The sequence below is a fragment of the Oncorhynchus mykiss genome, chromosome 13 (assembly GCF_057628025.1).
Source record: "Oncorhynchus mykiss isolate SJ-2025 chromosome 13, ASM5762802v1, whole genome shotgun sequence".
Lineage (NCBI taxonomy): Eukaryota > Metazoa > Chordata > Actinopteri > Salmoniformes > Salmonidae > Oncorhynchus > Oncorhynchus mykiss.
Genome location: NC_143034.1, coordinates 2,173,973 through 2,184,757, shown reverse-complemented (window position 1 = coordinate 2,184,757; position 10,785 = coordinate 2,173,973). Strand labels below are relative to the sequence as shown.

Sequence of the window (10,785 nt, the reverse complement as noted above, 5' to 3'; positions counted from 1 at the left end):
GTAATGAGTGTTTTAATGGGACAGGAACAGATGACAGATAAGGTAATGAGTGTTTTAATGGGACAGGAACAGATGACAGAGCAGGTAATGAGTGTTTTAATGGGACAGGAACAGATGACAGAGAAGGTAATGAGTTTTTTAATGGGACAGGAACAGATGACAGAGCAGGTAATGAGTGTTTTAATGGGACAGGAACAGATGACAGAGCAGGTATTGAGTGTTTTAATGGGACAGGAACAGATGACAGAGCAGGTAATGAGTGTTTTAATGGGACATGAACAGATGACAGAGCAGGTAATGAGTGTTTTAATGTGACAGGAACAGATGACAGAGCAGGTAATGAGTGTTTTAATGGGACAGGAACAGATGACAGAGCAGGTAATGAGTGTTTTAATGGGACAGGAACAGATGACAGAGCAGGTAATGAGTGTTTTAATGGGACAGGAACATATGACAGAGCAGGTAATGAGTGTTTTAATGGGACAGGAACAGATGACAGAGAAGGTAATGAGTGTTTTAATGGGACAGGAACAGATGACAGAGCAGGTAATGAGTGTTTTAATGGGACAGGAACAGATGACAGAGAAGGTAATGAGTTTTTTAATGGGACAGGAACAGATGACAGAGAAGGTAATGAGTGTTTTAATGGGACAGGAACAGATGACAGAGCAGGTATTGAGTGTTTTAATGGGACAGGAACAGATGACAGAGCAGGTAATGAGTGTTTTAATGGGACATGAACAGATGACAGAGCAGGTAATGAGTGTTTTAATGTGACAGGAACAGATGACAGAGCAGGTAATGAGTGTTTTAATGGGACAGGAACAGATGACAGAGCAGGTAATGAATGTTTTAATGGGACAGGAACAGATGACAGAGCAGGTAATGACTGTTTTAATGGGACAGGAACAGATGACAGAGCAGGTAATGAGTGTTTTAATGGGACAGGAACAGATGACAGAGCAGGTAATGAGTGTTTTAATGGGACAGGAACAGATGACAGAGCAGGTAATGAGTGTTTTAATGGGACAGGAACAGATGACAGAGCAGGTAATGAATGTTTTAATGGGACAGGAACAGATGACAGAGCAGGTAATGAGTGTTTTAATGGGACAGGAACAGATGACAGAGCAGGTAATGAATGTTTTAATGGGACAGGAACAGATGACAGAGCAGGTAATGACTGTTTTAATGGGACAGGAACAGATGACAGAGCAGGTAATGAGTGTTTTAATGGGACAGGAACAGATGACAGAGCAGGTAATGAGTGTTTTAATGGGACATGAACAGATGACAGAGCAGGTAATGAGTGTTTTAATGTGACAGGAACAGATGACAGAGCAGGTAATGAGTGTTTTAATGGGACAGGAACAGATGACAGAGCAGGTAATGAGTGTTTTAATGGGACAGGAACAGATGACAGAGCAGGTAATGAGTGTTTTAATGGGACAGGAACAGATGACAGAGAAGGTAATGAGTGTTTTAATGGGACAGGAACAGATGACAGAGCAGGTAATGAGTGTTTTAATGGGACAGGAACAGATGACAGAGAAGGTAATGAGTTTTTTAATGGGACAGGAACAGATGACAGAGAAGGTAATGAGTGTTTTAATGGGACAGGAACAGATGACAGAGCAGGTATTGAGTGTTTTAATGGGACAGGAACAGATGACAGAGCAGGTAATGAGTGTTTTAATGGGACATGAACAGATGACAGAGCAGGTAATGAGTGTTTTAATGTGACAGGAACAGATGACAGAGCAGGTAATGAGTGTTTTAATGGGACAGGAACAGATGACAGAGCAGGTAATGAATGTTTTAATGGGACAGGAACAGATGACAGAGCAGGTAATGACTGTTTTAATGGGACAGGAACAGATGACAGAGCAGGTAATGAGTGTTTTAATGGGACAGGAACAGATGACAGAGCAGGTAATGAGTGTTTTAATGGGACAGGAACAGATGACAGAGCAGGTAATGAGTGTTTTAATGGGACAGGAACAGATGACAGAGCAGGTAATGAATGTTTTAATGGGACAGGAACAGATGACAGAGCAGGTAATGAGTGTTTTAATGGGACAGGAACAGATGACAGAGCAGGTAATGAGTGTTTTAATGGGACAGGAACAGATGACAGAGCAGGTAATGAGTGTTTTAATGGGACAGGAACAGATGACAGAGAAGGTAATGAGTGTTTTAATGGGACAGGAACAGATGACAGAGCAGGTAATGAGTGTTTTAATGGGACAGGAATTGATGACAGAGAAGGTAATGAGTGTTTTAATGGGACAGGAACAGATGACAGAGCAGGTAATGAGGGTTTTAATGGGACAGGAACAGATGACAGAGCAGGTAATGAGTGTTTTAATGGGACAGGAACAGATGACAGAGCAGGTAATGAGTGTTTTAATGGGACAGGAACAGATGACAGAGCAGGTAATGAGTGTTTTAATGGGACAGGAACAGATGACAGAGCAGGTAATGAGTGTTTTAATGGGACAGGAACAGATGACAGAGAAGGTAATGAGTTTTTTAATGGGACAGGAACAGATGACAGAGCAGGTAATGAGTGTTTTAATGGGACAGGAACAGATGACAGAGCAGGTAATGAGTGTTTTAATGGGACAGGAACAGATGACAGAGCAGGTAATGAGTGTTTTAATGGGACAGGAACAGATGACAGAGCAGGTAATGAGTGTTTTGAAAGGCTGGTCATGGCTCACATCAACACCATCATCCGAGTCACTCTGTACTGACTCCAATTCACATACCGTCCCAACAGAACCACAGATGACGCAATCTCTATTGCACTCCACACTGCCCTTTCCGACTTAGACAAAAGGACCAACTATGTGAGAATGCTGTTCATTGACTACAGCTCAGCGTTCAACATCATAGTGCCCTCAAAGCTCATCACTTAGTTAATAAGGACTCTGGGACTAAACACCTCCCTCTGCAACTGGATCCTGGACTTCCTGACAGGCTGCCCCCAGGTGGTAAGGGTAGTTAAACAACACATCCGCCATGCTGATCCTCAACACAGGGGTCCCTCAGGGGTGCGTGCTCAGTCCCCTCCTGTACTCCCTGTTCACCCAAGACTGCGTGGTCGCGCACACCATCATCAAGTTTGCTTACGACACGACGGTAGTAGTCCTGATCACCGGTGACGATTAGACAGCCTATAGGGAGGAGGTCAGTGACCTGGCAGTGTGTTGCCGGGACAACAACCTCTCCCTCAACGTCAGTAAGACCAAGGAGCTGATCGTGGACTACAGGAAACAGAGGCCCGAGCACACCCCAAATCACATCAACATGGCTGTAGTGGAGCGGGTTGAGTGCTTCAAGTTCGTCGGTGTCCACATCACTAAGGACCTATCATGGTCCAAACACACCAACACAGTAGTGAAGGTGGCAGGAGGCTGAAAAGATTTGGCATGGGCCCTCAGATTCTCAAAAACGTTCTACAGCTGCACCATCGAGAGAATCTTGACTGGCTGCATCACCGCCTGGTATGGCAACTGCTTGGCATCCGTCCACAAGGCGCTACAGAGCGTAGTGCGTATTGCCCAGTACTTTACTGGGGACGAGCCCCCTGCCATCCAGGATCTCTATACCAGGTGGTGTCAGAGGGTAGTGGGTACGGCCCAGTACACCACTGGGGACGAGCCCCCTGCCATCCAGGATCTCTATACCAGGTGGTGTCAGAGGGTAGTGGGTACGGCCCAGTACACCACTGGGGACGAGCCCCCTGTTATCCAGGATCTCTATACCAGGTGGTGTCAGAGGGTAGTGGGTACGGCCCAGTACACCACTGGGGACGAGCCCCCTGCCATCCAGGATCTCTATACCAGGTGGTGTCAGAGGGTAGTGGGTACGGCCCAGTACACCACTGGGGACGAGCCCCCTGCCATCCAGGATCTCTATACCAGGTGGTGTCAGAGGGAAGGGGTACGGCCCAGTACACCACTGGGGACGAGCTCCCTGCCATCCAGGATCTCTATACCAGGTGGTGTCAGAGGAATGGCCCCTGCATTTTCAAAGCCACCCAAGCCAAAGACTGTTCTCTCTGCTATTACACGACATGCGTTACCAATGCACCAAATGAACTCTACCCACACACTGGACTCTACTCACACACACATACTGACACTCCTCACACAGAAACACATACTAACACCCACACACACATGCATACTGACGCCACACACTCTCACACATTAATTAAATAGTTATTTTCCTCATCAATCTACACAAAAAAAAAACATAATGACATCACAATACTACATCATGACATCACAATACCCCATAATGACATCACACTACCCCAGAATGACATCACACTACCCCATAATGACATCACAATACCCCATAATGACATCACAATACCCCATAATGACAAAGCAAAAACCGTTTTTATTTTTTTTGTTGCTAATTTATCAAATAAAAAAAAGCACAGCTATTTTCAGGTCTCTCCAGAGCTGTTCGATCGGGTTGTCCGGGCTCTGGCTGCGACACTGAAGGACAATCAGAGACTTATCCCCAAAGCCACTCCTGCGTTGTCTTGGCTGTATGCTTAGGGGTCGTTGTCCTGTTGGAAGGTGAACCTTCGCTCCAGTCTGAGGTCCTAGGCTCTCTGGAGCAGGTTTTCATCAACGATCTCTCTCTCTCTCTACTTTGCTCAGTTCATCTTTACGTGCCTCCCATAGTCTGTTCTGGACTTGGGGACTGTGAAGAGACCTCTTGTGGCATGTCTTGTGGGGTATGCATGGGTGTCCGAGCTGTGTGCCAGTAGTTAGAACAGACAGCTCGGTGCATTCAACATGTCAATACCTCTCTCTCATGGTGAGATTGTATATACCTGTATTGATAGCGCAGTTTGTTTAGGGCAATTTTACAGATAACTAGCTACTTCACATGCTGATATTGACTTTGGTATTATTGTGTGGATCAATCGATTAGTAATTATTTTATTTTAAAAAAAATATATACTTTTGTTTTGTTTTGTTACTGCTATGAGTCGACTGTGTTGATGTGTTGTGCACGTTACATAGGGAGAGAGAGAAGGGGTCAGAAAGAGGGAGAGAGGGGGAGAGAGGGACAGAAAGAGGGAGAGAGGGTCAGAGAAAGAGGGTCAGAAAAGGTGGGAGAGGGTCAGAAAAAAGTGGTAGAGAGGGTCAGAGGAAAGAGGGAGGGATTGAGGGAGGTAACGTTATGAACTTTGTCTAAAAAATAAAATACACTTTTCCCTCAACTGCGTTACCCTCTCCAGTCAACAGATGGCGACGTAGGTCTTGAAGGTGTCAGAGTGACGTATAATATAATGGACGGGGGCGCTTCTTCAAACAACAGTTAGACACATCTGTCCGATGTAGCCGACATAATAAAGCTCTTTACAGAGATTTATTAGCCACTGTGTTTTAAACACCATTCTGTCGTGTTTACTTGTTACCCCTATTTTAATTTCATATTTACGTTTTGTTGTTTTGCCGACTGGCTCGTTAAGCTAGCAATAGCCTAGCTAATCCCCGATATGAGCTCACTTAGCTTCGCTCTTGTTAAAGAAGAGGTAGAGGAGGAGGAGGTCTGCTGGACGGAGAAAGAAGTTATCGTGAAAGAGGAGGAGGAAGAAGAGGATGTTACCATAAAACAAGAAGTAGAGGGTGAGGATGGTACAGTGAAAGAAGAAGAGAAAGACGTTTCAGTGAAAGAAGAGGAAGACGCGTTCAGAGTGAAAGAGGAGGAAGAGGAGGCAGAGACAGGAGATCTGATTAACACTGGTAAGTACTATCTTAAAAACGGAGGCACTCTGCAGTTTAACTGATGTATGATTTTTAAAGGGTCAATCTGCAGTTCCTACATCTGTTTTTGGACTATAAATGAATGATGTATGGTCATTGATTCTTGAAGAATATAACTTAGAAATGCCCCGTGACCTAAATTCAGCTGTGGTTCCCCATCAGGACTTAAAATAGATGCTCCCTTTTACTCCAGTGTTTGTAAACAAAGTAAATGTTAACATGGTTGAAACTGTCGTTTTGATGTCATGGATGGTCAGTCCTTGCACCCATAACTCGTCAGCTACTACAGCGATTTGAAATGACTGCAACACTTAACAAAGAGATGCAATTAGTTTCAGAGTGGGTGGCAAGGAATAAATTAGCCCTAAATATTTCTAAAACTAAAATCATTGTATTTGGGCAAAATTATTCACTAAACCCTAAACCTCAACTACATCTCGTAATGAATAATGTGGAAATTGAGCAAGTTGAGGTGACTAAACTGCTTAGAGTAACCCTGGATTGTAAACTGTCATGGTGAAAACATATTGATACAACAGTAGCTAAGATGGGGAGAAGTCTGTCCATAATAAAGCTCTGCTCTGTCTTCTTAACAACACTATCAACAAGACAGGTCCTACAGGCCCTAGTTTCTACCTTCTTAACAACACTATCAACAAGGCAGGTCCTACAGGCCCTAGTTTCTACCTTCTTAACAACACTATCAACAAGACAGGTCCTACAGGCCCTAGTTTCTACCTTCTTAACAACACTATCAACAAGACAGGTCCTACAGGCCCTAGTTTCTACCTTCTTAACAACACTATCAACAAGACAGGTCCTACAGGCCCTAGTTTCTACCTTCTTAACAACACTATCAACAAGGCAGGTCCTACAGGACCTAGTTTCTACCTTCTTAACAACACTGTCCACAAGGCAGGTCCTAGTTTCTACCTTCTTAACAACACTATCAACAAGGCAGGTCCTAGTTTCTACTTTCTTAACAACACTATCAACAAGGCAGGTCCTAGTTTCTACCTTCTTAACAACACTATCAACAAGGCAGGTCCTACAGGCCCTAGTTTCTACCTTCTTAACAACACTATCAACAAGACAGGTCCTACAGGCCCTAGTTTCTACCTTCTTAACAACACTATCAACAAGACAGGTCCTACAGGCCCTAGTTTCTACCTTCTTAACAACACTATCAACAAGGCAGGTCCTAGTTTCTACCTTCTTAACAACACTATCAACAAGGCAGGTCCTACAGGCCCTAGTTTCTACCTTCTTAACAACACTATCAACAAGACAGGTCCTACAGGCCCTAGTGTCTACCTTCTTAACAACACTATCAACAAGACAGGTCCTACAGGCCCTAGTTTCTACCTTCTTAACAACACTATCAACAAGGCAGGTCCTAGTTTCTACCTTCTTAACAACACTATCAACAAGGCAGGTCCTACAGGCCCTAGTTTCTACCTTCTTAACAACACTATCAACAAGACAGGTCCTACAGGCCCTAGTTTCTACCTTCTTAACAACACTATCAACAAGACAGGTCCTACAGGCCCTAGTTTCTACCTTCTTAATAACACTATCAACAAGACAGGTCCTACAGGCCCTAGTTTCTACCTTCTTAACAACACTATCAACAAGGAAGGTCCTAGTTTCTACCTTCTTAACAACACTATCAACAAGACAGGTCCTACAGGCCCTAGTTTCTACCTTCTTAACAACACTATCAACAAGACAGGTCCTACAGGCCCTAGTTTCTACCTTCTTAACAACACTATCAACAAGACAGGTCCTACAGGCCCTAGTTTCTACCTTCTTAACAACACTATCAACAAGGCAGGTCCTAGTTTCTACCTTCTTAACAACACTATCAACAAGGCAGGTCCTACAGGCCCTAGTTTCTACCTTCTTAACAACACTATCAACAAGACAGGTCCTACAGGCCCTAGTTTCTACCTTCTTAACAACACTATCAACAAGACAGGTCCTACAGGCCCTAGTTTCTACCTTCTTAACAACACTATCAACAAGACAGGTCCTACAGGCCCTAGTTTCTACCTTCTTAACAACACTATCAACAAGACAGGTCCTACAGGCCCTAGTTTCTACCTTCTTAACAACACTATCAACAAGACAGGTCCTACAGGCCCTAGTTTCTACCTTCTTAACAACACTATCAACAAGGCAGGTCCTAGTTTCTACCTTCTTAACAACACTATCAACAAGGCAGGTCCTACAGGCCCTAGTTTCTACCTTCTTAACAACACTATCAACAAGACAGGTCCTACAGGCCCTAGTTTCTACCGTCTTAACAACACTATCAACAAGACAGGTCCTACAGGCCCTAGTTTCTACCTTCTTAACAACACTATCAACAAGACAGGTCCTACAGGCCCTAGTTTCTACCTTCTTAACAACACTATCAACGAGGCAGGTCCTACAGGCCCTAGTTTCTACCTTCTTAACAACACTATCAACAAGGCAGGTCCTAGTTTCTACCTTCTTAACAACACTATCAACAAGGCAGGTCCTACAGGCCTTAGTTTCTACCTTCTTAACAACACTATCAACAAGGCAGGTCCTAGTTTCTACCTTCTTAACAACACTATCAACAAGGCAGGTCCTACAGGCCTTAGTTTCTACCTTCTTAACAACACAATCAACAAGGCAGGTCCTAGTTTCTACCTTCTTAACAACACTATCAACAAGGCAGGTCCTACAGGCCCTAGTTTCTACCTTCTTAACAGCACTATCAACAAGGCAGGTCCTACAGGCCCTAGTTTCTACCTTCTTAACAACACTATCAACAAGGCAGGTCCTCGTTTCTACCTTCTTAACAACACCATCAACAAGGCAGGTCCTACAGGCCCTAGTTTCTACCTTCTTAACAACACTATCAACAAGGCAGGTCCTCGTTTCTACCTTCTTAACAACACTATCAACAAGGCAGGTCCTACAGGCTTTAGTTTCTACCTTCTTAACAACACTATCAACAAGGCAGGTCCTAGTTTCTACTTTCTTAACAGCACTATCAACAAGGCAGGTCCTACAGGCCCTAGTTTCTACCTTCTTAACAGCACTATCAACAAGGCAGGTCCTACAGGCCCTAGTTTCTACCTTCTTAACAACACTATCCACAAGGCAGGTCCTACAGGTCCTAGTTTCTACCTTCTTAACAACACTATCAACAAGGCAGGTCCTAGTTTCTACCTTCTTAACAACACTATCAACAAGGCAGGTCCTACAGGACCTAGTTTCTACCTTCTTAACAGCACTATCAACAAGGCAGGTCCTACAGGTCCTAGTGTCTACCTTCTTAACAACACTATCAACAAGGCAGGTCCTACAGGTCCTAGTTTCTACCTTCTTAACAACACTGTCAACAAGGCAGGTCCTAGTTTCTACCTTCTTAACAACACTATCAACAAGGCAGGTCCTACAGGCCCTAGTTTCTACCTTCTTAACAACACTATCAACAAGACAGGTCCTACAGGCCCTAGTTTCTACCTTCTTAACAACACTATCAACAAGACAGGTCCTACAGGCCCTAGTTTCTACCTTCTTAACAACACTATCAACAAGACAGGTCCTACAGGCCCTAGTTTCTACCTTCTTAACAACACTATCAACAAGGCAGGTCCTACAGGACCTAGTTTCTACCTTCTTAACAACACTGTCCACAAGGCAGGTCCTAGTTTCTACCTTCTTAACAACACTATCAACAAGGCAGGTCCTAGTTTCTACCTTCTTAACAACACTATCAACAAGGCAGGTCCTAGTTTCTACCTTCTTAACAACACTATCAACAAGGCAGGTCCTACAGGCCCTAGTTTCTACCTTCTTAACAACACTATCAACAAGACAGGTCCTACAGGCCCTAGTTTCTACCTTCTTAACAACACTATCAACAAGACAGGTCCTACAGGCCCTAGTTTCTACCTTCTTAACAACACTATCAACAAGGCAGGTCCTAGTTTCTACCTTCTTAACAACACTATCAACAAGGCAGGTCCTACAGGCCCTAGTTTCTACCTTCTTAACAACACTATCAACAAGACAGGTCCTACAGGCCCTAGTGTCTACCTTCTTAACAACACTATCAACAAGACAGGTCCTACAGGCCCTAGTTTCTACCTTCTTAACAACACTATCAACAAGGCAGGTCCTAGTTTCTACCTTCTTAACAACACTATCAACAAGGCAGGTCCTACAGGCCCTAGTTTCTACCTTCTTAACAACACTATCAACAAGACAGGTCCTACAGGCCCTAGTTTCTACCTTCTTAACAACACTATCAACAAGACAGGTCCTACAGGCCCTAGTTTCTACCTTCTTAACAACACTATCAACAAGACAGGTCCTACAGGCCCTAGTTTCTACCTTCTTAACAACACTATCAACAAGGCAGGTCCTAGTTTCTACCTTCTTAACAACACTATCAACAAGACAGGTCCTACAGGCCCTAGTTTCTACCTTCTTAACAACACTATCAACAAGACAGGTCCTACAGGCCCTAGTTTCTACCTTCTTAACAACACTATCAACAAGACAGGTCCTACAGGCCCTAGTTTCTACCTTCTTAACAACACTATCAACAAGGCAGGTCCTAGTTTCTACCTTCTTAACAACACTATCAACAAGGCAGGTCCTACAGGCCCTAGTTTCTACCTTCTTAACAACACTATCAACAAGACAGGTCCTACAGGCCCTAGTTTCTACCTTCTTAACAACACTATCAACAAGACAGGTCCTACAGGCCCTAGTTTCTACCTTCTTAACAACACTATCAACAAGACAGGTCCTACAGGCCCTAGTTTCTACCTTCTTAACAACACTATCAACAAGGCAGGTCCTAGTTTCTACCTTCTTAACAACACTATCAACAAGACAGGTCCTACAGGCCCTAGTTTCTACCTTCTTAACAACACTATCAACAAGGCAGGTCCTACAGGCCCTAGTTTCTACCTTCTTAACAACACTATCAACAAGGCAG

The 10,785-nt window shown here is 43.9% G+C and overlaps 1 protein-coding gene across 1 annotated transcript in view; it reads left to right on the top strand.

Annotated features, from left to right (window-relative positions):
• Positions 1-5,323: 5,323 nt before the first annotated feature.
• Positions 5,324-10,785, top strand: part of LOC118940191 (uncharacterized) — a 32,665-nt gene continuing 27,203 nt past the window's right edge. The window contains exon 1 of the mRNA XM_090194555.1: positions 5,324-5,777. Coding sequence (XP_090050681.1) covers positions 5,531-5,777 — 247 coding nt within the window. The 5' untranslated portion in view covers positions 5,324-5,530. The remainder of the gene's footprint in view (positions 5,778-10,785) is intronic.